Below are 25,186 nucleotides of genomic sequence, written 5' to 3' on the forward strand. Positions count from 1 at the left end.
CCAACCGGGGGCGTGTGCTTGTTTTTTCTTCAACCTTCTAATCAATCTTTCTCAGCCATAAAATGATTACACTACTAATTTCCCATTCCTCAACTCCACAAGGTATAAGAAAATGTAGAAACAGGCCCTATGATTTCTTGGTTTACGGTGACTGCTGGCTTATTTCTCAGCAAGATATATTTTTTGTATTTCTTTTAAAATGTGGGCTATAGTTACCCATTGTTTCTTGTATATTACGCCTTGTGTAGGCCTTATTTTTCCTCTGGGACCCGCCGCCGTGGCACAGTGGTAAAGGCGCTCGGCTGTTCACCCAAAAGTCTCGGGTTCGATCCTTCCCACGGCGGCCGAATTTCGATGGAGGCGAAATTTCTAGAAGCCTGTGCACTGTGCGATGTCAGTGCACGTTAAAGAACCTCAGATGGTTGAAATTTGCGGAGCCCTTCACTACGGCGTCCCTCATAGCCTAAGTCGCTATGGGACGTTAAACCCCAATAAACCAAACTAAACCAATCTTATTTGTCCTCTGCGGTTCACAAGGTTTTGATTTACGGTTTATGGGGTTACATGTTATAACGCGGTAGCTTTAAGTTGTTTGTATTAGAGAAGACCCCGCGTCGCGGTCCCTTCGTTGGCCATGAGTGAAAAATTCGCGAAAATGTTCGCAGAGAAGCAGGTTGGGTAGGTCCCTTAGGTGACAGGTGGGCTGCCTAGCTTACGTGGTCTTATGGCGCCATCACAACCTGCCCACCGTATTGTGAGAAAACTGGCCACCATGGCAGGTGGCAGCTATACAATGACTGGTCGCAAGAAGTCGCTCGGAAAGAGCAGCCTTGGTTGCACCAGCATGGCCGGTAGCAGCACCTACCATTGCAGCGCTGTGGCTTTTCGCTTAGGAGCTGCACCACTGCCCCAGGTGGGGCATGAGGACCACCAGCGATCTGTTGATTGTCATGTAGAGAATTACTAGTTCCGTATATATAAGTATTATTTCATTAATGTTATCGCTTCATACCCTTATGGCGGGGCTAATTGTCTGCAATTTTTCTTTTCTGTGTACAGACGCTTTTGGAAATGCATAAATGCTAGTACCTACCACTGTCTTTTTGCATGACGGCAGACGATTTAGAAGTGCATTTTACACCTTTAATCTGTGTGTCCTCGGTGTCACTTCTCCTAACAACATAATAAACAAAAATAAAATTGCACGCAAGAACCTGCTTGCGACCGGGAGGATCATAACTGTGAAATAAAATCTCATTGGCGAATGTTTGTGGCTCGCTTATGACTGTGCAGATTGACGCTGCTACGGGCCAGCGCTACACCGGGGCAGACCTTGAGGACGCCAGCGAACGGATAGCAGCCGGACTGCAGGGGCTCGGCCTCGAGCCCGGGGACATGGTGGCGTGCGTGTCAGCCAACAGCGTCGACCTGGTGGAGACACTCATTGCCGCCTTCTTCGCTGGTGCAAAGGTCGCCTGTGTGAAGACCGGGTTCAATGAATGTGAGTGAAGAACGGCTTTACCGCTTCTCCTGGGAATCAGAAGGGGTTAAAAGTAATGCGCGTTTCCTTTTTAAATAATCGTACCACCAATGATCGCTAACCAAAGCTCAGAGTCAATTCAAAACTTTTCGCGTAACTATGTAGTGTTTACAGGTTATGTTTTAGTAAAACAAGCTTCTGGGCAAGTTGGTTACTTTGCTTCCACATCACTGCAGCGTAAAGAAGACGAGCACAAAGGAAGAAAACACTTACGATACATTTGCAGCGTTTGTCCGTGTCGTAAGTGTTTTCTTCCTTTGTGCTCGTCTTCTTTACGCTGCAGTGATGTGGAAACAGGTTATGTTCTTTGCTCGAAGTCGCCGAGACGCGGCGGTGCATTCTTATTCTGTTTTGTTCTATTTCTGGAATTTTTTGTGATATTCTGACTTATGTTTTTGTGGAATGACTGCAAAGAACCAATCCAATTGTGTTCGGGTTTGTCTTAAGCGCTTCGTGTGCATCATCTCGAAAGCTCGTCGTCACCATTAAATCGGGCACGAATGAGAGCGGATATCGTTCTCATTTTCGACAACCTATGAGCACACCTACTGTTACCCTAGCCTCCAAGCTCTTTGTTTATCGACCCTGGTTCGCCCAACACACAGTTCGAGTCGAACGCTAATCTCTTCTCAGCCATTACTTTCTACGAGCGTCCCTATCGTACTGCCCCGTTAGAATACTCTATCACCTACCAGGCAGCATTTATTTCCCAAAGTCGGAATTTCAACGAGAAGAAATATCGAGGCATATTTCTACGCCAGATTTACGGAGGAGGTTGTGTAACGTCAAGTCGCTAGGCTGCCAGATCCTATCTTTTGAGTCTCAATGTCTGCAAGAGAACAGTCTGCTTCGAAGCAGGTGCTTTTGCCGGAGGCCGTGGCGGAACGAGAAGGTAGAGACGCGATGACCTCTGCCTACCTCTTGAAGAGGAGCGTTACGGAAGAAGCAAGATTCGATGAACGAAGAAAACTAGTTTGCGACAGCATGGCACTGGCTTCATGCAATTCTTCGCTCCGTATTCATGCTGTGATGTTGCATCGCTGCTGTGCCAAAGACCTTGTTAGCCAGACGTCAATCCCCATCCGCAGAGAGAATGAATGTTCCGTCGCTAATTCCGCTCTCTTTTAAAGCGGGTCTTTGCAGAATACGACACTGTATTGCGTGACTTCCCTGTCGAGAGGCGCAGCATGTGCCCGCCCCGACTGCACAACCGAGACACGTGTGCCTTGCGTGGTGATTAGAACATAGGACTACGACACCCCGGGGCAGCACAACGGGAATGCTCGGATGCTGCTGTAACGGAGGTAACAAAGCGGCGGCAAAAAGCCCGAGGGCACGTCCGTGACACCATAGGAGACCTAATGGGCAATTTTGCCTAGCAGGCCACCCTCATAGGCGTAACATTTTTTACAGTTGAGAAGTTTTTACACTTGAGTGGGTAGGCGAATGTATCGACAAGTAATCTTTTGAGGGCGAACCTATGGTGAAGGTGAATGAAAATAAAAACTCGATGTTTAACGTCCTGAACTAATGCATTGGCTTTCAGGAAGGCCGTAGTAAAAGACTACAGATTAATTTCGACTACTTGAGTATTTTTTAGCGTGCGCTGACGTAGCACAGTTCTCAGGCGCATTTTGCGTTTCACGTCGACCAAAACACGGCCTGTATGGCGGGCTTTGAAGGAGGGTCCCTAGGATCAGTAGCCAAGCTTCCTTATCATTGGGGAGTTGGTGAAGCTAAGCAGGTTTTTCATGTGATTGCGCTCAGATTGCCGTTCTACGTAATTTGGGCCCTCGAATAGGAAGCATGAAAATTAATTTTTCTAGGAAGATATACCATACAAGTAGCATATCTATCACCAACATTTGTTCAATAGTCAATGCCTCTCCCTTCAGCTTCTTCGTTTAGTCTCGTTTTTGTTCACATTGCATTCATTCACCATGGTACATCCAGCCACGATGACAAAATCGTCTAAAGCTTCTACGAGTACGTGGAATGGGCAAATAGAGAAGAAAAAACACTACATTGTAGTGATGGGGGACACCAAATCGTCGAACTCTTCTATCAGTACATAAAATATGCAATGAAAGAAGAAAAACGCAGTACATTTTACTGATAAGTGGTACCAAATCGTTTAAATCTTCTACGAGTTTGTGGAATGGGCAATGAGAGAATTAGGAACACTGTACTCGCTACTGACGGGTGACAACAAATCTTCGAATCTCTATGAGCCCATGGAATGGACAATGAGAGAAGTAAATACACAGTACTCTGTACTAATGGGTGACACCACATCGTCAAAATCTTCTATGAGTACGTGGAATGGGCAACTATAGAAATAAAAGCACAGCACACTGCAGTTATGGGTAACACGAAATCGCCGAAGTCTGATATTAGCACATGGAATGGTTGGTTTGGTTTGGTTTATGGGGTTTAATGTCCCAAAGCGACTAAGGCTATGAGGAGGGCTCCGGAAATTTCGACCACCTGGGGTTCTTTTAACGTGGACTGACATCGCACAGTACACGGGCCTCGAATTTCTCCTCCAAAGAAATTCAGCCGCCGCGGCCGGGATCGAACCCGCGTCTTTCGGGCCAGCAGCCGAGCACCATAGCCACTGAGCCACCGCGGCGGCTAGCACCTGGAATGGGCAATGGCAGAAGTAAAAACACTTTACACTCTACTATTGGGTGACTTCGATGCCAAGCTAGGACAGAAACAGGCTGCCGAAAAGGCTGTAGACAACTATGATGTAGGCTATAGGAATAGCAGGGGGGGGGAGCTCTTAATAGAGTTCACAGAGAGAAATAATTTACAAATCATGAATGCATTCTTTCACAAACGAAAGGAACGGAAGTGGACGTAAAGGAGCCACAATGGCAGGACTAAAAATAAAATAGACTTCATGGTGCGTGATCATCCTGACAGAGAGAAATAATTTACAAATCATGAATGCCATCTTTCACAAACGAAAGTAACGGAAGTGGACGTAAAGAACCACAATGCTGGGACTAAAAATAAAATAGACTTCATAGTGCGTGATCACCCTGGCATCATGGAATACGTGGAGGTCCTCGGAAAGGTGCGTTCTAGCGACCACTGAATGGTAAAGTGCCGAAATAGCCTAGACTGAAGGCAGAGCGGAAGAAACGGACGAAGCGGAAGCGCAATAACGAGTTAGCGGTATATGGAAAAGTAGAGGCATTCCGTTATCAATCAATCAATCACCTTTATTTCCTTTGAGAAGGAGTAGCACGGGAATAAAAGTTCGGAGAGCTTGACAAGGTCCTGACCCCTTACTAGTCGGTAAACAGCAAGATTACGGCCAGTCATACATCAAAGTTACAAAATAGCCAAGTATAGAAGAGTAGCAACAATACACACTGAAAGTGGCAAACACAAAAGAAGCAGAAACAAAAATGCCGGGGCAAATAATTAATAATATGAACAGAAGCTGTCGCGAACAACATATAATTCTCATTTTAGTCCTGCAAAAAAACAAGTTGGCAAAAGCGTTTGACGATATCGTTTTGGTTACAGGTAGGATCAAACTCTACTCGGTTTAGTGAATTTAGCAGAGAGAGTAACGGGTAAGCAATCGCTTCAGAGCAGATATTCGGCTCTGTCTGAGGGCGACGACCTTAATGTTTAAGCTATGACCGTTAATCACTCAGCTATCGTTATGGAGTGCGCGGCAGAGGTAGGCGGTAGGAAGGTTCGACAGGATTACCGAGAAGCTTTCTCAGGAGACGAAAAACTTCATTAAGCATGAAGGCGTCCGACCTCACATACAGAACAGAACTGGCAGAGCTAGCGATTTTAGTCAACAAGCTCAAGGTAACGGATATAAATAAATGGCTTCGCGTGTTCTCTGCTACATCCGGCCTGTCTTCAAAACTTCTCCCCAAGTATCGCAGCCCTTACCGCGTCGTAGAGCGCATTTCCCCGGTCAACTGCACTTTTTAAAGATGAGGTAGCATGGTCGGGCGCCGGAGAGGGAATGAGGGAGGTCGGAGACGAGGATGCGGGAAAAAACAAGGAGAGAAAACTTTATACAGCAAAATTTACATTATTTACAAGTGAGCTCGATAACGAGACGCTCACTGCTGGAACGCTGCATGAGGACAGCACATGATGAGACCATCAGATGAAAAGGCCCTCCGGCCGTACCACCGCCGAGGTTTTAAAGAGTTCCTTTTCCCTAGGTTCCCTAGATGGGGGCCGGGCCTGCCGAGGAAGGAAGTTCTCTGTGGCACCAATCACAAACACACACACACACTCCCGAGGGATCACCGCCGTCACGCGCTGGGAGGGGGGAACGATGCCATCCACGTAGCGCAGACGCCGGAATGTCCACGAGCGGCGTTCCCGCGCAGTTCATGCGTTCGAACGTGCGTTCGCACGCGGTGTAGGGGAGACGCTCGCTCAACCGGGCAGACGGACGCGGCTTCCGTGGCAATCCAGGCGCTCACCCAACGCACGTCTCGGGGTTAGTAACACAAAGGCGAAAGACAAGGCGAAACGTAACACACTGTAGACGCACTGACACCCGCGACAAACCAACGCCGGCGTAACGGCGAGCCTGTTTATGCGTCCCGCCTGAAGCCGTACTATAACCCGTGTGTGTTGTTGTCTCCCTGACTCACCAGAATGGATTCTTCAGCCGGAAGTGAATGTAAAGAGTAACATAGAAAGCGGTAGCAGCTGCACCGCCAGCCCACGGCGCCATGACATTGTGTTGAGGGTCGGAGCTCGGACCACCATTTTGGCTAGCTCTCCTTAGGCTGTTTTCCCGTTAAGTACCGCTATAAAGATAAATATGGTTAGAATCTAGCATGCTCTAAAGAGTAGAAAGTAGACATAGGCAAAAAATCAGACATCAGCGTTAGGAGTCACAGAAGGCAATCTCATTAGCAGCATAGATAAGATTGGTAAGGTAGCCGAAGATTTCTAAAGAAACCTATGCTAAAGCCAATGCAATCAGACTGTAACTGAGATAGGCAACATCACACACCAAAGGGACCTCCCTGCACTATCGAAAGAGGAAGGAAAGAAAGCCTTAGGAGCAATGCAAAGGGGGAAAGCAGCTGTTGAGGATCAGGTTATAGCCGATCGATGGAAGGATGGTGTGGCAATTGTGCTAGAAAAACGGGACACCTTGTTTACGCAACGCCTTATGAGCCCGAGGCTACCATAAGCTTGGAAGAGCGCTAATATTATCTTAACCCTTAAAAAAGGAAACGTCGAGGACTTGAAAAATTACAGACCGATTAGCTTGCTCTCCGTTGCATATAAGGAAAATTATTAAGGTAATCATTAATACAGCCACGACCACCTTATTCTTCAATCAACGAAATGATAAAGCAGCTTTTCTTAAATGATACTCGACAATAGATTATATTCAGACTATCAACCAGGTTATAGAATTATGTGAGAATATTACGAACCCCTATATATAGCCTTTATAGCCTCCGATAAAGCATTTTACTCAGTCTAAACCTCAGCTCTCATGCAGGCATTGCGGAATCAAGGCATAGAAGAGTCTTATATAAAAAAAAGCGTAACATGTCTATAGCGGCGGCATACCTACCGTAGTCCTCCATAAAGTGAGCAATAAAACTCCAGTAAGGATGGCTGTCAGTCAGGGTGAAACGATCTCGCCGGCGCTACGTACGGCCTGTTTGCAGGAGGTGCTCAGAGGTCTGTGGGGGTAAGAGTTAATGACGAATACCTTAGTAGTCTATCAGTCGCTGATAACATTGCCTTTCTGAGTTTCTCTGCAGATGAGCTGCAAAGCATGATAAATGAGTTAGAGAGGCAGAGCAGAGCAGAGAAAATAGATGCGCAGAAAACCAAATTAATGTTCAACAGCCTCGGCAGGAAACAGAAGTTTACAATTGGTGCTAGAAATGGTAATGGATTACGTCTACTTAGTGTAGGTAGTGACCGTAGATCCGAAATACGAGAGCGAAAGAACTATAAGAATGGAGTGAAGAGCATTTGGCAGGCTGTCTCAGATCATGAATGGCAGTTTACCAATATGCCGCAAGAGAAAAGAATATTACAGCTGTAGCCTACCGACGCTCACCTATGGGGCAGAAAGGTAGATGGTTACGAAAAGGGTTCAGCTTAAGTTACGGGCAGCGCAGCGAGCTATGGGAAAGAGAATGATAGGCATAGCGGTAAGAGACAAGAAGAGAGCAGAGAGTGCGGGAACAATCGCGGCTTAATTACATCCTAGTTGAAATCAAAAGGAAGAAATGAGCTTTTTCTCGGCATGTAATGCGAAAGCAATATAACGGATGGTCCTGAGGAGTAACTGACTGGATTTCCGGAGAAGGCAAGCGTAGCTGGTGCGAAAGAAAGGTAGGCGCGGAAGAGATTAACAAGTTTGAGTGAGATAGCAGGACAGAATTAATTAGAGATGGAAGAGGTCTTTCTCCTGCATTGGCCGTAGTCAGGCTGGTGGGGATGATGGTGATGGTGATACATGATGTGAATATGGTTTACGTATTTTCGTGTACCATTTTCGACAGCCAGCCGGAGGCGATATTCTACCAGAAGCGCATTTTCTATTGTACATTTCGCGTCCATTTCGTCCTCTGTCAGAAGTCACTCAGATATACCCGTGGCTTTCAAGCGTATGTGCGAAGCGACCCGGCCACCGGGTGGCTTGCGACCGCATATCATCATTTGCTGCCACTGGCTCCCATGTGGAGCCAATAGTTAGCTGCACCGCAGCGCTCTGCCAACAGCAAGCGACCGGACGTCACCGCTGGCTGCCAATGGCTGAAATATGCAGCAATCTTAAGGTCTGGTTGCCAACCCCCCCAATGGCGGGGTCCCTTCCACTGGCGCTTGAATGCCGCGGGTATATCTGAGTCATCAATGACATTGGGCCAAACGGACGCGAAATGGACGACAGAACGTTGACGATTAAAAAAATACGGCACCTGGTATTTCTAGAGACTGCTGTGTCAGTTCCGTTTTTTAGCCTTCAAGTTCATGTTTTATCTTCGTTGTTTCAGTTTTCCCTAATTCTATGAAATATTCCCTAGTAAGTACTGTCAATGCAACGGGTAGTTAGCCCACACGATGTACTTACCCATGGCACAGTGACGACATCATCTGTATTCACCTTTTATATGCGAGATTTTAAATCTACTTCCTTCGTTACAATAAGTCTGCGTAACGGGCCTCCAATCTACAGTACTGACAGTTACGAGAGTTGCGGATCCACAGACGAATGGGCAAGCAGGCTAAAGAATGGCCCCGGTTAAGAGTTTACTTACCTTTGCCCGTTTATTTGCCCACTTGGAGTGTACAAAGGTGAAGAGCTCATGGTGTGCATACATGATGGAAAAGGGCAGCGATGTAACCTTTGGAATGAAATGAACGCACAGCAAGCAAGAAAAATTATATATGATAATATAGACACTGGGTAAAGCATAAATGAATTTGCTCCTCGCTTCATCTATTTTACTTCCTATTCTATTCTACTCTAATACGCAAATCGCGAATAGGCTGGAAGAAAGGTGTAAAAAGGACTAATACAGCAGTTTTATGTATTATCGAGGTGTTCTGGATTTAATCTAATATAGATGTTTTACGGATTTAATGATGAAACACAGAGTTTATATGAAAATTACAAACGTTTTTTGAAGATTAGACGTCATGTGACGATAAATATTCTTGCTCGAAAGGTATGTAGTTAACACTGGCTTGACTAGATGGCGCCACTGTTCTACGTTTCCAATTTCATTTTATTTTAATTTCCGGGTCATTTGGCTGGCGATAATAAGTGCTGCTTTAATAATTGCCTTGAAAGACTGTGAAATATTACACTTTCGCTAGTTAGCGACAGTGGCGACCATTTTAGAAGGCCCTTTCTTTCCCATATCAAGCGTAACGCGTTTAACGTTTTGAGGGCGCTATACTAAAACTGTCGGTGAGGTTAAGTGGCTTGCGGCGCCCTAACGTAATTTTCCTAGGCTCACTATCACCCTAACGCTATACTAAACCTCCCTAATAACGAATGCATTCTGCTCAATTATTTTCTATTCATAAAAAAGACTTGTGGCGCAATAGCATACGTTGGATTTAATAATAGGACCACGTCCCTCACAATCATAAGATGGCCAAACTTGCCATATCGGCAAGCCCGCAAGCTTTCCACATCTTGCTCTAACACATTCAGTAACGGCGTGTGCGATCTGCATTCGCCAGCAGTTGAAGCTCATCGCATACTGACGTCACATCACGAGTCCCTCAGGCCACAGGGCACAGCACATACCATCATAGTTCAACTGCTATTGCCCGAACGTCACATCACAAATACCTTTGCATTCATCTGATATCCTTATCATGGCTTGCTCATATTGAACCAGTATATTCCCTGGCCTCCTGTATTCTGGGTTATTTACGACACCTAAATTAAGTTCCACCTGAAATCAAACAACTTCCGTATCTTACACATGGACGCCCAAAGCTCGAATATGCATCATAAATCTGGGACCCTTCAGAAGGATGCCTGACCTGTTATATTAAACCTGGAAAGCGCACAAAAACAACGGACAACAGAAAGAGACAGACACACGAGCGCTTACTTCCAACTGATTTTTATTTTCATGCGAGAGCAGAATATATGTACACTTCAGATCACCTGCGCATGCGAAGAAAACTCAAACAAGATAAAATATTATCTGGCTGCACATGCAAAAGAAGAAAGATATGCAATCTCTTTCTCAGACAGCAAAATCGACGCACCACTTACACATTCATCGCCAGATCGTGCTATCTCACTTGCCTCAACAATTTCACGCGTTGTTTTACACTTACTTTTATACAGAACTTTACATTGATGAAAGAGAGGACGACAATTCCTGCTTTTGCACTTGAGGCAATGAATGCTCAAATGCCCTCCTTTTCTGTTTTCGACAACGTAATTGTAAAACAGAAAAGGTGGGCATTTGAGCATTCATTGCCTCAAGTGCAAAAGCAGGAATTGTCGTCCTCTCTTTCATCAATGTAAAGTTCTGTATAAAAGTAAGTGTAAAACAACGCGTGAAATTGTTGAGGCAAGTGAGATAGCACGATCTGGCGATGAATGTGTAAGTGGTGCGTCGATTTTGCTGTCTGAGAAAGAGATTGCATATCTTTCTTCTTTTGCATGTGCAGCCAGATAATATTTTATCTTGTTTGAGTTTTCTTCGCATGCGCAGGTGATCTGAAGTGTACATATATTCTGCTCTCGCATGAAAATAAAAATCAGTTGGAAGTAAGCGCTCGTGTGTCTGTCTCTTTCTGTTGTCCGTTGTTTTTATGCGCTTTCCAGGTTTAATATGTCTAACCAACTCGCCCAAACGCAGCCATTACTGACCTGTTAACTACGCGCGATTTATAAGATCGCAGCAGTCGCCTGAAACTAGCATCAGTGCTCGAAAACTGGCCTTTCTCTCCAAATCTTCAATCACGGTGCATCGCTGCCAGTGGTCCTCGCATCTCGGATTACCACCGGGTCGGAACCTAATACCAGCTTTCACTGAACTTGCAATGCGACTTCAGAGTGACAGCGTGGCAGTTCTCGTTTGTGGAAGCGGCAGAAAGGACGGCGTATGCCGTTCCCACTTTTGGCATCTGATTGTAGCGGCCTAAGAATGGCGTCGTGGAGTGGAGAAGCTTAGCCTCAGGAATAAAAAGGTGAACTGGTCGCATACAGCGAGTTCCGCTATGAAACACGCGGCGTAGAATGGTTCTTTCAGCTAAACAACCCTATTGAAAAATCCGGTATCGCGGCAAACCGGATTTTACCGTGTGGGCAATTCCTCTGCGCGGGGACGCACAGGCAGTCACTCGAGGCAGGACTTCGTACAAACGTTTATTCTCACATGGCAGGGGGGCCGGTCGTCGTCGTGGCAGCTGGGTCAGGTGGTCCTTTCGGCAGGGCTGGTCCAAGAGCGAGAGACCGCGAGCCTCTCCGGTCTCGCCTTATAAAGGCTTTCTCCTCGCCTCTCTCCCCCCGCCCCACCACTCGGGAAGAAGGGGTCCGAGACTACCCGCGGTGAGCGGCGCGGGATTTGACTTGCCCGCGAGCAGACCCTACATCTCCCCCCCTCAAACGTCCGTCCCGGGGTCCGCCAGTAGGCGTTCGACGACCTCCGGGTCCGGGTCCATAGAGTCGTCGCAGGGGGGAGGGGTGCTCGCCGGGGGGCCGCTCGCCGGGGGGCAGCGCCCTCCAAAGCTCCTCGGCCGCCGGGGACAGCAGGTCTGGGCGGCTGGACTGGAGGATGCGGAGGGCCGCCTCCTCCGGGCGCCCCTCTGCAGTGGCGCAGCGGGGGAAGGCGCTGCAGCCGCCAAGCGCTTTTCCGCCTGGTCCCGCCACCTGGACCGCGCGCAGTAAGAGATGGCCGCTCCGTTGGCGACCGTGGTCCAGGTGGCCACGTGCCGCAGGACCCTGGGCCGCTTGGGTTGCGGCTGCTCGGTGGCCGAAGCGCCGGCTGGGTGCTGAGGGGGGCCCTGCGCCTGGTCGTCACTGACCCTCTTGCGTTGGCCTGCACCACTGGGAGGTGCTCTCCAGTGGTTAGGCATGTGGTTTGGCGGGCGGTGGGGGCCACCGCGGCCGTGGAACCTGCGCCACTCGCGCGGCTCCTGCCGCCAGCCGGGTGGCGCGCCTTGATGGCGGCCACCGTTCGACGGTGGTCTGCCTTGCCTTCTGGAGTCCGAGCCACGGGCGTCGGTCCGCTGGAGCTTCCTAGAAGACATACTGAGAGGGCGAGAGCACTGCGAGTGATAATTGATCGAGAGACACGGGTGCTACCTGGTCCTCAGGTTGTAGCGTCGGTTGCAAACCGCACCGCTACTTGCTCGTCCTCCCGGGGGTGAGATCGCCGCATCGCGCTGATTTTCCACCGCTTCGCAGCCATCGTCCTTGCGAAGGTGGAAAGCCTTCAAATCAGCGACATGCACCGGACCGGCGGTTTCGCCGTTTGTCAACAACCGCAACTGGTAGGTGAGCGGCGTAGTCCGTGCCGTAACTTCGTACGGCCCAGCCCACTTGTGCGCTAGCGACGCGGCGAAACCGCGCGCTGCGTTACTAAGTGGGTGCGTTCTCTTGAGTACTAGGTCGCCCGTGTTGAAAACGACGTGACGGCGACCTTTGTTGTACTGATCCGCCTGCTCCATGCGCGCCACATCGAGGTTTTCGCGGGCTGCGCGCTGCGCTGCCTCCAAGCGCTCCCGGAGCCTTGCCGCGTACTGCGAAAGCGGAGGGGGCGCGGGCCCCGCCGCGTCGAGTAGGGCATTCTCAAGCGGAAAAGCGATCTCTCTCCCAAAATTCAAGTAAGCGGGTGTAATACCCACTGACCTGTTCACGGTTGTCCTTGTAGCGAACGCCAGTTCGGACAGCCGCGCGTCCCAATCTCTGTGCTGCTCGGTCGTCGCGACCAGCATGCTCTTCAGATTTCGATTCACCCGCTCGGTTATGTTGCTCTGAGCGTGGTAGGGACTCGTTCTCCTGTGGCGGATTTGAAGCGCCCGACAGGAGTCTACAAAGACTTTGCTTGTGAAATACGAAGCATTGTCTGTAATCAGGTCGGAAGGGAAACCGAAACGAGTGAAAGTCTCCAACAGTTTTTCCCAAATTCGTTCCGACACAAGCTTCCTAAGGGGGAAAACCTCAACCCACTTGGAATAGTGGTCCGTTATTACCAGGATGAATTGGTTTCCGCGTGCGGACCGAGGGAGGGGTCCCATGATATCGCACGCGACCACTTGCCACGGGTAGTTGCTAACTACCGCCTTCATCATGCCAGCGGGCTTGCCCGCCCGAGGCTTGGCTACCTGGCATACCGGGCAGGTACGGGCGTATCCCAGCACATCCTTTCTCATGCCTGGCCAGGTCGCGACACGGCATAACTTGTCGTAAGTCTTACTGCCGCTGCCATGGCCTGCCAGCGCTGAGTCATGGAAGTACTGCAGGAACCGTTTCAGCAACCTTCTCGGGACCACGACTCGGAAAGGGGATGCTATCGCCGCTTCCTCGTCAAGTTGGGGGATGTAGCGGAGCAGCAAGCCATCATCGCCCAGCAGATACGCGTCGTACTTGCCCTCAGCGTTCCCGGTGCAAGCTGCGCTGCTCGCAAGCTCTTTCAGCACCCGCTGGCAAAGACCGTCTGCTTTCTGGGCCTCGATCAGCTCTTCTCTACTGACCGCTACTCCCCAAGACAGATTTCTTTCTGCCTCGCTCCTAGGCAGGCGAGCGGTCGCCGCCACGAGCTGCTGTGTTTCCCTTCCGTCACAGCACCGTGCGGGACCTTTGTCCGTCTCCTCTCTCTCCAAACAGGGCGCGACACTCCCGTCCGCCCTCTCCTCCTCTCCAACAGCGGTGACGCCGCTTTTTACAAAGCTGGGCTGCGCCTCTGAAGCGGTTCCGCCAGCATTCCATGGTGCGCGCGATAAAGCATCGGCCACCTTGTTCAAGCTGCCCCGGCGGTACTCGATGGCGTACGCGTAACGTTGCAACGTCAGCGCCCATCTCGCGAGTCTGCCTGCGGGGTTCTTGAGCCTCTTTAACCAAGACAATGCCTGATGATCTGTCTGCACGGTGAAGACCGCTCCGTCTAGGTACATGTCGAACTTGGACAATGCGAACATGATCGCCAGGCATTCTTTTTCGGTCACGGAGTAATTCCGCTCCGCCGATGTGAGCGTGCGACTAGCGAACGCGACAGGGCGCAGTTTGCCCTCGTGTTCCTGTAACAAAACAGCTCCAACACCGTAGTCACTAGCGTCTGTCTGCAAGACAAACTGCTTGTTCAGGTCGGGGAGGCGCAGACTAGCGGTATTCGCTATCGCGCGAGCCAAGGCAACAAATGCGTCACTCTGTTCCTTGCCCCAGACCCACTTCGAGCCTTTACGCAACAGCAAGTTCAGCGGCCTTGCAAGCTCCGAACAGCGCGGGATGAATTGCCTGTAGAACGCAACCATCCCCAAAAACCTCTGCAAGCTTTTCACATCCATGGGGCAGGGGTAGTTCAGAATTGCCTGCAGTTTGTCATCATTCGGTCTCAGTGTGCCATCATCCACGACAAAGCCCAAGAGGTTCACTCTCTTCGATGCCAACTGCACTTTCTTTGGATTTATGGTTAAACCGGCACGTCTCATTCTATCGAGAACGGAATTCAGGTGAATGAGGTGCTCCTCGAACGACTGTGAGAATATCACAACGTCGTCGAGGTACGCCATGGCGTAGTTGAACCTTGCATCGCCCAGCACGATGTCCATCAGTCGCATGAACGTGCTCGGGGCGTTAGACAAACCAAACGGGAGTCGAGTAAATTCGAAGAGCCCGCGGTGGCAGGTGAATGCGGTTTTCTCAATGTCACGTTCGGCCACCTCAATCTGCAGGTACCCTCTGCTTGCATCTAGGACTGTGAAGAACCTCGCGTTCCCTAACGCGTACATCACAGCCTCGATCGACTGAAAAGGGTACGCAACCGTAGGCGTCAGTGAGTTGAGCTTACGATAATCAACACACAGCCTGACCGATCCATCTTTCTTCGGCGCTAGAACCACTGGGGACGCCCAGGGACTTTGTGAGGGTCTCACCGCACCGGTGTCAATCATCTCGTCTAGGGCACAGTCGAGAAGCTGCCTCTTATGCGCACTTAACGGCCTCGGGTTACACCTGAAAGGGCGCGTATCACCCGTCTGAATCTCGTGCTGAAGCAGGTCGGTTCTGCCCGGTTTCTCCGTGAAGCAATCCGAAAACGGGAGTAAAGTTTCCGCGAGCCTTCGGCGCTGACTACTGGGTCCTGAGAAAGACGCAATAATCGCTTCTAACGGGCCACCGTCTCTCAGCGTCTCGAGGGAGCTCACCTGCCTTTCTGTCGCACAGGTGTGGACAACCACCTTTTGTGCAGGACAGCCGGGCAAGGATGCGCTTTCGAAGGGAATGAGGGGGGCGAGCTGGCTGTAACGATAGCCATTCTCCCCCATGTCGAGCACAATGCCTTCGCTCGAGAGAAAATCCCTTCCCAGAATTACTGGTATTGACAAGCCAGGCAGATAGACGAAGCGATGTCTCCGCTTTCTGCCGTCAAAACGCATCGTAAGACGCACTGCTCCCTTTGCCCTTGCCGCCCCAGCTGCTAAGCTTAACGGGGTTTCGGCCGGTCTGACACGGATGTTACCTATCCGGCAGGCCTCGTACACCTCGTCACCGACCAGTGACAGCGTTGAGCCCGTGTCTACGAGTGCGGAGTAGCATCGACCCGCTAACTGCACTAGCATAAAAGGGCTTGAGCGCGGAACGACTCCCTGAGTTCTACAGGCGAGCGGGACAAAGGCCTCCCCGTCGCCGGCGCGGGAGTTCTTTTCCTGACTAGCGCCTTGACAACCATGAAATTCTCCCGCTGACGGTGAAAGGCCGCTGCTACCAGACATCACCGCCAGCGCCTGGCGTTTCCCTGCATACGCCTAGCTTGGCATTCGCGTGCCACGTGGCCGGGCTGGTTGCAATTCCAGCAAAGCCGGTCATTCACCCGCCGCGTGGACGGAGGAACCCTCGTTCCACGAAGCGGTTGGGGACGACTCTCCCCTTTCTCCGCGCATTCCTGACGCTCGCTCCGCGCGTGGCCTGTGAGACCGGCACGACGCCGCTGCTCGAATGCGTACGGGTCAAGCGCACGAGGGACAACAGGGGGTTCCGCCTGATTTTCCACGGCCATTACCTCGGCGCGCCGAGCCCTCATCGCGCATTCTCGGCCTCCATCCCATGCGCATCCCGGTTCTAGCGATTCGGCCGGCCTGGGGGGCGGCCGATAGCGCAGTTCGGCGAGTAAATCCGCCTGCACGGTCTTGGCCTCCTGCGCTAGGGCCTCGAGGTTTGTAAAACTGCGGCCCCGCAGATACGGCTTGAAGCGTGGATGGCACTGCCTGATCACACGCGCAACCTGATCTCGGTCGGTTGCCGTCGGGTCTGCCCTCTTGTACAGCTCTTGCATTGCGCGTACGTACTCGAGGAGGCTTTCCTCTGGGTGTTGGGTGCGCAACGCGAGCTCATCCAGCATCCGGCGCTCATAATCAGGCGGCAAGAACTCGGCGCGGAAACGGTCTTTGAAGTCCGCCAGCGACTGGAAAGTCGGCTGGCAGCGCCTCCATCGCGCCGCGCTCTCGACGAGTGCTACAGGCAGGACCTGCCCTAGCATTACGTCATCTGGGGCGCCCAGAGCCGTCTGGTAGTCCTCGAGTTGTTGCAAAAACTCGTGGACTGATTTCGCGTCCGTGTACCCGGAAAAGGAGGGGACCTCCATATTTATCCGCGGGCGCGATGCTGTCGCCGATGCTACCGATGCTGCGGCCTGGTTGGCGCCAGCCACCGAACCGAGCTGACGGGCCAATGCGGCAAACATCTCAGTCACCTGCCCCATTACGGCCGCCGCGTCGGCCGTCTCACTACCGGCTGCCCCGCCATCCAAAGCCGTGGCTGAAACATCCTTTCTGGGAGGCATAGTTCGCGCTAACTGTCCGGCCGCACCGGCTAACTGCTCATGGCAACAAGAACATTCACATACACAACAATCTATCTACAAACACGCGGAAATACACAACACAAAACGCCCGAAAACTACATAAATAACACAAAACCCCTAACAAATTTACAACACTACACAAGTCGCTACCCCGCGAACATTCCGCCTGACCCGCTCCTTAACCCTATCGGTCCGGCGTGGCCCTGAACAAAGAGGGCCTGCCACGAGTCTGGCTGCACGTCCCAAAATCGGCAGAGAAATCGTCCACAAGGTGTTAATTAAAGCCCCACGTTGGGCGCCATTATTTGTGGGCAATTCCTCTGCGCGGGGACGCACAGGCAGTCACTCGAGGCAGGACTTCGTACAAACGTTTATTCTCACATGGCAGGGGGGCCGGTCGTCGTCGTGGCAGCTGGGTCAGGTGGTCCTTTCGGCAGGGCTGGTCCAAGAGCGAGAGACCGCGAGCCTCTCCGGTCTCGCCTTATAAAGGCTTTCTCCTCGCCTCTCTCCCCCCGCCCCACCACTCGGGAAGAAGGGGTCCGAGACTACCCGCGGTGAGCGGCGCGGGATTTGACTTGCCCGCGAGCAGACCCTACAACCGGAACATATTGGTTTCATACCGGTCCGGTATCACTCTCATACCGGCGAGACCCGTCCGGTTTGATCGCTATATCGGCTCATACCGGTCCGGTATCGATCCCAAACCGGACAGACCGATCCGGTACGGAGCTCATACCGGACAGTCCATTCCCGGTTCGAAGCTCAAACCGGACAGACCAGTCCGGTACGGAGCTCAAACCGGACAGACTAGTCCGGTACGGAGCTCAAACCGGACATACCAGCCTGTATTCAGACCGATATGTGCTGCGGTTTTGGTGCTTGGTCTTGTTGTGCCATAGAGGTGGTCCCGTTGCGCTCGCCACCCGTTTCGTGACTGAGCGTTGCCAGCTCTCTTAGCGGTAGCGAAGACTCCGAGTCAGGCGTCGGTGAGACTAAGAAAACGCTTTATACACTATGTACAGGACATAATATAGTTCAACATCGGCACGGGGGCCGAGAGCTACACAACGCGACTGTTCTCGCACAGCGACGACCAGCGAGACACCAACGCGTCACACCATCCGACTCCACTCGTGAGCAGCACTCGACCACGGTGGGTCGGTCACTCGGTCACTCCGTCAGTTGTAGCTGCTATCCAAGCGGCAGCGGTGGCGCTTATATAGCCTCAGGAACGGTGGCCCCTCAGAACTGGCCAATCCAAAGGCAGCACTCGACGGCAGTCCGAAAGGACCAATCAGCGATCGCGCGGGCCAACCGCTTCAAATTTTGCCGCGCGCGGTGGCGTCCGGGAGAGAAGGAATCTGGCGCCTCGCTGTCTGGCACCCAGCGACGTGTCCAGGCACGTTGCTCGCCGATGCTTCTCCTTAGACACCGCTGACTTACTGCGCAGCATCGTGGCTTTTCAAGGGAGCGTTAGGGCGCGTTGCCTTGCGGCGCAGCACCAGGGCCTGTCAAAGGGACGTTCGCAGCAGAAAGTTTGCGACCTGCAGAATTGGAATCCGGGCGGGTTTCCCGGCATAACAGCACCCCCGCCATCAGATAAGGCGCCGGGAAGACGAGCTGCTTCCACGTGGCTCGGATGCCTGGCGCGCATCTTCGTCAGGCTCTTCCAAGTTCACGTCCAGGTAACTTCACGAGCACCAGGTCCCACTCGCAGGCCCGGAGCTCTGTTCTCCTCGTTGTCTCCAAGGCACCTCGACCAGCTTCGCTGAGGTCGCTCCGATTCCCTTTGCTTCTCGCCACTGGTCATGGTTGGTCGTTCTGCAGACTACAAAACCGACCGGCAAAAGGCAACACCCAACACAAGCAAGTGCCCTCTGTCTCCCATCAAACACCAGACAAAGCCATAATCCAAATTAACCTAACTAAATTGCTGTCCCCATTTATTCCCGCTGCAACAAGAGGCATGTGTACGATCTGGTACACAAGGTTCAAACAACCATTTTGCAAAGTATCAACACATCAAAATAGCAGGAGCACTTAATAATCAACAATAATAATGAAAATAAGATTGGTCCCCTTGAAATCATTTGGACCGAAAACACACTACTGAGGAAGCAAATGAGGTCATTCATTTTTGCCCCTTTCTTCCTTCGAACATGATAGTTTGCTGCAAAGCGAGAGAAGGTAAGTAACGAGGAGGTCACTGAAGAAGCGAGGCCTAGAATGCACGACTTAGAGCATCGGCGTTCGCGTCCAACCTTCCCTTATAGCGGACAACAAGATTGTGCTGCTGGAGGGTCATGCTCCACCTCATCAAACGACCGCTTTTAGACTAAACGTTACTGAACCAGGCTAGAGGGAAATGGTCCGTTTCCACAACAAACTCCGAACCGGAGACACAACAAGCCAGCTTCTGAACTGCCCACACAAGGAAGGCGCACTCTCTCTCCTCTGCCTCTTCCCTACAACTTAGTTTGCAACTCAAATACAAAATTGGTCGTTCATGACCACTAGCATCTTCTTGGCATAGCACCGCTCCCATTTCGCGATCGCTCGCGTAACATTCAAAGATGAAACCTTTCGAAAAATCTGGCGCCGTTAGAACCGGCTTATGGCTCAAGGGTTGTTTCATCATTTGGAACGCATTCTCTTCCTGCGAGTCCCACGTCACCTTAACGGGCTCCGATTGCAAAGCTAACACGCCGAAACCATGAATCACTCTGCCCATCAGGCTACAGAAACAATACGGCCCGTTTCTAAGCCCGAAGCTCAAATTTTGGTTTGCCTCCATCTTTCTTTTTACAGCTGAGAGAATGACCAAAAAAAACAAACACTAAATACAAGAAAGATGTATTCTTAGAATCCACAAACTTCAGCCGCGCCCTGCGCGGTCGGGGTCGGACGGCCGCTCGACCAGCCGACGCTTCACAGAAGCTGAGGGGCTGATTAGTCACGCCTCTCCGCGATATGCGTCCAAAGCCTAGGCAGCGCTTGGAAGGCCGAAAGCGAGAGGGGCGCTTCCTCCTTTCTCGGTCCCAGTCATGTCGTTTCCCTTTCTGACTAGCGCCTGCACTGTGGCGCTCTTTTGTGTGGCGACCGCGCACCCTTCTCTGGAGTCCATCACGCCCGTCCCGAATCCTAGGAATTCCTCTGCGGTTCTTCCACAGCGGCGTAGTACGCTTTAGACCAGGCTGCGCCTGGTGAGTCGGCTTTCCTTTTACGCGACGCCTGCGAACTCTTGGGCTCCAAGGTGACAATTTCGGGCTCTTACGCACATTGCCGGCCCTCGATCGTACAAGCTTCTTCCGCACTTTTCCCTTTTTAGCGCAACCATTCGCATTGGTTTTACTTCTACGCCGCCGCTTTTTGGGAACTGCCCTAGCGGATCTGTTGTGCGATTCTCCGGATATTTCGGCGCCCTCATCCTTCAAGCTACCAGCCTTCGTCTGACCAGCAAAATCTGGTCTTGAAGAATCCATGCACTCGTCCCGAGCAAGACTTTGCTCGCGCAGCCACAAAACCTGCGCTTTTCTAGCAGTGCCAGGCGACGGTTCACCTGACGAAGCGTTCGGTGCTATTTCCTTTGACCACAATAGCTCGTTTTCCGGCAGTCTATCATCTGACGCTGGAGTTTGACCTTCACTAAGCTGATCTTTGTCTCGATGCAGCGCTGAGCAGCATTCCTCGCCTACGATCGAACTCTCAGTTGGCGCTATCGGTGCGCCACTGCTCGTCGCGAACTCAGAGCGACCTGTCTCAATTTCCGCAGAGAACAGCTGCTCGCTCTCCTGTGGTCTATATCCTGGCACTACGCCTTCATCTTTCAGGATCGCAGCGGTAATCTCTGTAGCATCGCACTTTACAGCTAACGCTGCGCTCTGGCTTGGCGCTTCAGCGTCACCGTCATGTGACTCACAGCCACGCTCTGGGCCGCAGATTAGAGCCTCAATGTCATTACCCTTGCACACGTGCTCAACTTTCTCGAGGTATCTATCCATATCCTCGCCGACGACCATGGGCGGCATTTGGTCGCTTATTCTTGGACCGTTAGAGGGAACTGTCGTAGAAGCAAGAATAGGCTTTGGCGAGGTTTCGAGGAGCTCCAGCTCCATCATTCTTACCTCGTGCTCTCTAAGCGCCTGGCTCTCCCGCCTCTCCTCTTCTTCCCTTTCCTCCTCGCGACGTTCCCTCTCCCTCTTTTCCTCCCGCTCACGCCGTTCAATGACATCAGCCCAGGCCTCTTCGGCTTCCTCAGCCGTCACGTCCTCGGTTCTCATGACCTCAAGGATCGCATTCTTTCTTTTTGCTCGGCCCAAATCAATGCCTAACTCCTCACAAATTTGGAGAAGTTCTTTGACCTTGTAACTCTCCATCGTTCACACTTGCCTCCTGCTGTTTGCCCTTTTAGAAACTACTTACCGTACACTACTATATCGCTACTAGTTCGGTACGCGCAAGAATTTCACACACTGCCTTGTTTACCCCTTCAGCATCCCTTGGTTTTCAAAACACTCTTCCTAGCCTTGAAACACACAAGGTTAACGCAATGCTACACCAATTCTTTCTCTAAGCTACTATAACCTGTGTTAGAGAAAGTCTGGCGTTTGAGGAAAACTTCAGGCACTCACCGCGCCGAGGTAGCTGATGTCGGTCGATCCCATAGCTGCCATCCAATGTTGTGCCATAGAGGTGGTCCCGTTGCGCTCGCCACCCGTTTCGTGACTGAGCGTTGCCAGCTCTCTTAGCGGTAGCGCGTTGCCAGCTCTCTTAGCGGTAGCGAAGACTCCGAGTCAGGCGTCGGTGAGACTAAGAAAACGCTTTATACACTATGTACAGGACATAATATAGTTCTACATCGGCACGGGGGCCGAGAGCTACACAACGCGACTGTTCTCGCACAGCGACGACCAGCGAGACACCAACGCGTCACACCATCCGACTCCACTCGTGAGCAGCACTCGACCACGGTGGGTCGGTCACTCGGTCACTCCGTCAGTTGTAGCTGCTATCCAAGCGGCAGCGGTGGCGCTTATATAGCCTCAGGAACGGTGGCCCCTCAGAACTGGCCAATCCAAAGGCAGCACTCGACGGCAGTCCGAAAGGACCAATCAGCGATCGCGCGGGCCAACCGCTTCAAATTTTGCCGCGCGCGGTGGCGTCCGGGAGAGAAGGAATCTGGCGCCTCGCTGTCTGGCACCCAGCGACGTGTCCAGGCACGTTGCTCGCCGATGCTTCTCCTTAGACACCGCTGACTTACGGCGCAGCATCGTGGCTTTCAAGGGAGCGTTAGGGCGCGTTGCCTTGCGGCGCAGCACCAGGGCCTGTCAAAGGGACGTTCGCAGCAGAAAGTTTGCGACCTGCAGAATTGGAATCCGGGAGGGTTTCCCGGCATAACAGTCTGCAGATTGACTGTTGTACGCCAGCAGATATTTTTAAGGGGAACGGGGGGGGGGGGGGGGGGTAAGCGTGCGCATAAGTGCGATAATCAACACATACACGGTTTTGTTGAAAGGGTTAGGAAAAGAAAAGGGCTAAGCGTGGCAAAACATGCAGTTTGTGCATGAAAGGCGGGGGCTGCATGAAGGTGAATGGCGCGCAACCGCCATGTTGGCTTCCCGTGCAGCACCCTGACAAAGCCAGGGCTGCTGTGTGCGGGCAAACAGCTAGTATACATCCGCCAGCAGTCTTCGTAAGTCCTGCGCAGATTACTCTGGGTTTCACAGTGCAGAACTTCACGACTGGCTGATAAACATGGCGAGCCTCCGGTGACTGCGCCAGACGCTCCAAGAGGTTTGTTACTGTCGCGTTCATTGCAGCAGCTTTCTTAATGTTCGCTAGCGGCAGTCTGTAGCGACGCATCGGTGAAGAAATAAAATTCTTGGTTTTCGTGCAGGAATTCTTTGCACTTCTTCTTCATCAAGTGATAGTCCATTGATAACGCAACTTGTCCAAGCGCCATCGCGAGTGGCCCCAACCTTCACTCCAGCAGGAAGACATACTAATCACAAATCGCCCTGAACATTTCTATCGACGAAGAAAAGGTTAATTCAACGGAGCCGGCAGCTTGGGTGTTCCCTTAAGGGCGACGCTTCGTGCTAGCTAAAAGATACAGCGCTCGAGAGAACAAAATAAAAACAAAAACCACCTGTAGAAACCTTACACGAGTAACCCGTCTCTTCGCAATTTTTTTAAAGCTTTTTTTTTCCCTCATCACTGCCTTCTCTGCTTTTCCTGGGTCTGAGAATTCTCAAGGCCTGCGCGCTTTCCTTTACCCCCCGCTCTGACGTCAGCCACTTTGACCGCTGACCCCTCCGCATTCCTTCGACACTGAGACGTCTCCTTTCTTCCCTCAACCAGTTCTGCACCCTTCCGTAGTCGTGTAGCCGGACATGTCAGCGTGCGCTGCTGCGTTTTATTGCTGTTGCGTTCGTGAGTGCTGGCTAGGAAATTGCTTGTCATCGTGATACCTAAATCTTTGCGTGTCGTGACCTGCTGTTGAAGCAATGGGTCGCTGCTGCGTGCCCAACTGTAGAGGAAACTATGACAACGGACCAAAAGTGCTTGTGTTTTCGTTCCCAAAAGACTCACGTGGGATTACGTGGGAGCGTGCTGTTCGCCGCGACGACGTCGACATACGGACTGTGCGAGATTCTAAGGTACTGTACGTTGTGTCTGCGCATCGAAGCAATCGTTGAAGTCTAATAATTTATCACGGTGCTAAAATATGGACAAGGTGCGGTTCTAAAATTCATGGGACGCGATGTTTGCCCTAGACTGCTGGTATCTGTAAATATATCTTTTTCTCTTATGTACCAGGCAGTGTTCTTGTGTGGTTGAAAGATACAAATTTTCAAGTTCAGGACGGGCGTTCATGTCATGGTTAAATAAATATGCCTATGAATATCATCGAATTTTGCAGAGAGGATACATACACTAACGAGATATATTCTTGCATCTTGATTCAACGTTTCGACTATATTTAGTGTGCGTAGTGTTTTGGCTAAAGAATGCTCAGTATATTTAGGTAATTGAAGCGATTCTATGCATTTGCGCAATGAATAAAGTAATAATGGCCGTAAGTTGCATGTCACAGTGCTCAATGCATTATATTGTGTGTCAGTGCCCAATTAAATGATAAGCTGGGGGCATTATGTACTACCAATCATATTTACTTTTCAGCCGGTGCTTTTGACTACTTCATTGGCCAGCACCCTGTAGAGACCCCAGCGCCGCTAGATCGTCACAAAGAGTTAAATTATTACCTCAGTGAGCTGGTTCAAGACATGCGAAAAAATAAACATCTTTTGGAGTTTTTGATGCATTATAATACTCACCAAGCTACCAATACTTGGTAAAAGCTGGGAGCAAATAACAAAATTGCACATCGACTGCAATACGAGTCGCTGATAGTCGCAGATTACCAGTTTCTGAGGCTCTATATAATGCAGCATTTGGCATGTACACTTATGGCCCCAGTTTTTGGGCAGATTTAGTCCAAGTGGGATATATTTGAAGCATTTTATTCCTGCCTTTCTCCTGTGATACAGGGCCATCCTGTATAATACGGGCCTAGCCTGTAGAATACAGGACTGTCCTGTATGCCGGTATGAATTTTAAACCGGAACCGCATACCGGGTTATTGTACAGGATTTGCGATACCGGATTACCTGAGTATCCTGTACCAAACAGGAGAGTCCTGTATTATACAGGACTGTCCTATTTTATACAGGATATTCCGGTAATCCGGTATCGCAAATCCTGTACAATAACCCGGTATGCGGTTCCGGTTTAAAATTCATACCGGATTTTTCAGTAGGGAAGTGAGTTGCTCGAGGTGAAACTCCGCACACAAACCGAATTTATTCGGCACATCTGTTTGATACTACGTTTAATTGTTCCAGGTACTTGCCTGCATTGATCAAAAAAAGTCGCATATTCGCATCGTCTACGGCACCTACGAAACAAAACAAGCCGTGATCTCCGCGATCCCAGCAATTGCACCAGTGACGCCATCTGGTTTATGTGCCGCGGAGATTCGCCAAACGAGAGGTAGGGGTGTTTTACGAGAGGTTTGAGTTTATTTTTTGGCGAAAAACTTCAAATTTAGTGATGT

At 51.0% G+C, this 25,186-nt stretch overlaps 1 protein-coding gene across 1 annotated transcript in view; it reads left to right on the top strand.

The window, feature by feature from the left end:
- LOC149337705 (luciferin 4-monooxygenase-like) overlaps nt 1–25,186 on the top strand; it is a 118,195-nt gene that overhangs the window by 42,394 nt on the left and 50,615 nt on the right. Inside the window, exon 3 of the mRNA XM_089554498.1 lies at nt 1,294–1,501. Coding sequence (XP_089410624.1) covers nt 1,294–1,501 — 208 coding nt within the window. The remainder of the gene's footprint in view (nt 1–1,293; nt 1,502–25,186) is intronic.

Source organism: Amblyomma mixtum, chromosome 7, assembly GCF_055824585.1.
Source record: "Amblyomma mixtum isolate Tamu chromosome 7, ASM5582458v1, whole genome shotgun sequence".
NCBI lineage: Eukaryota > Metazoa > Arthropoda > Arachnida > Ixodida > Ixodidae > Amblyomma > Amblyomma mixtum.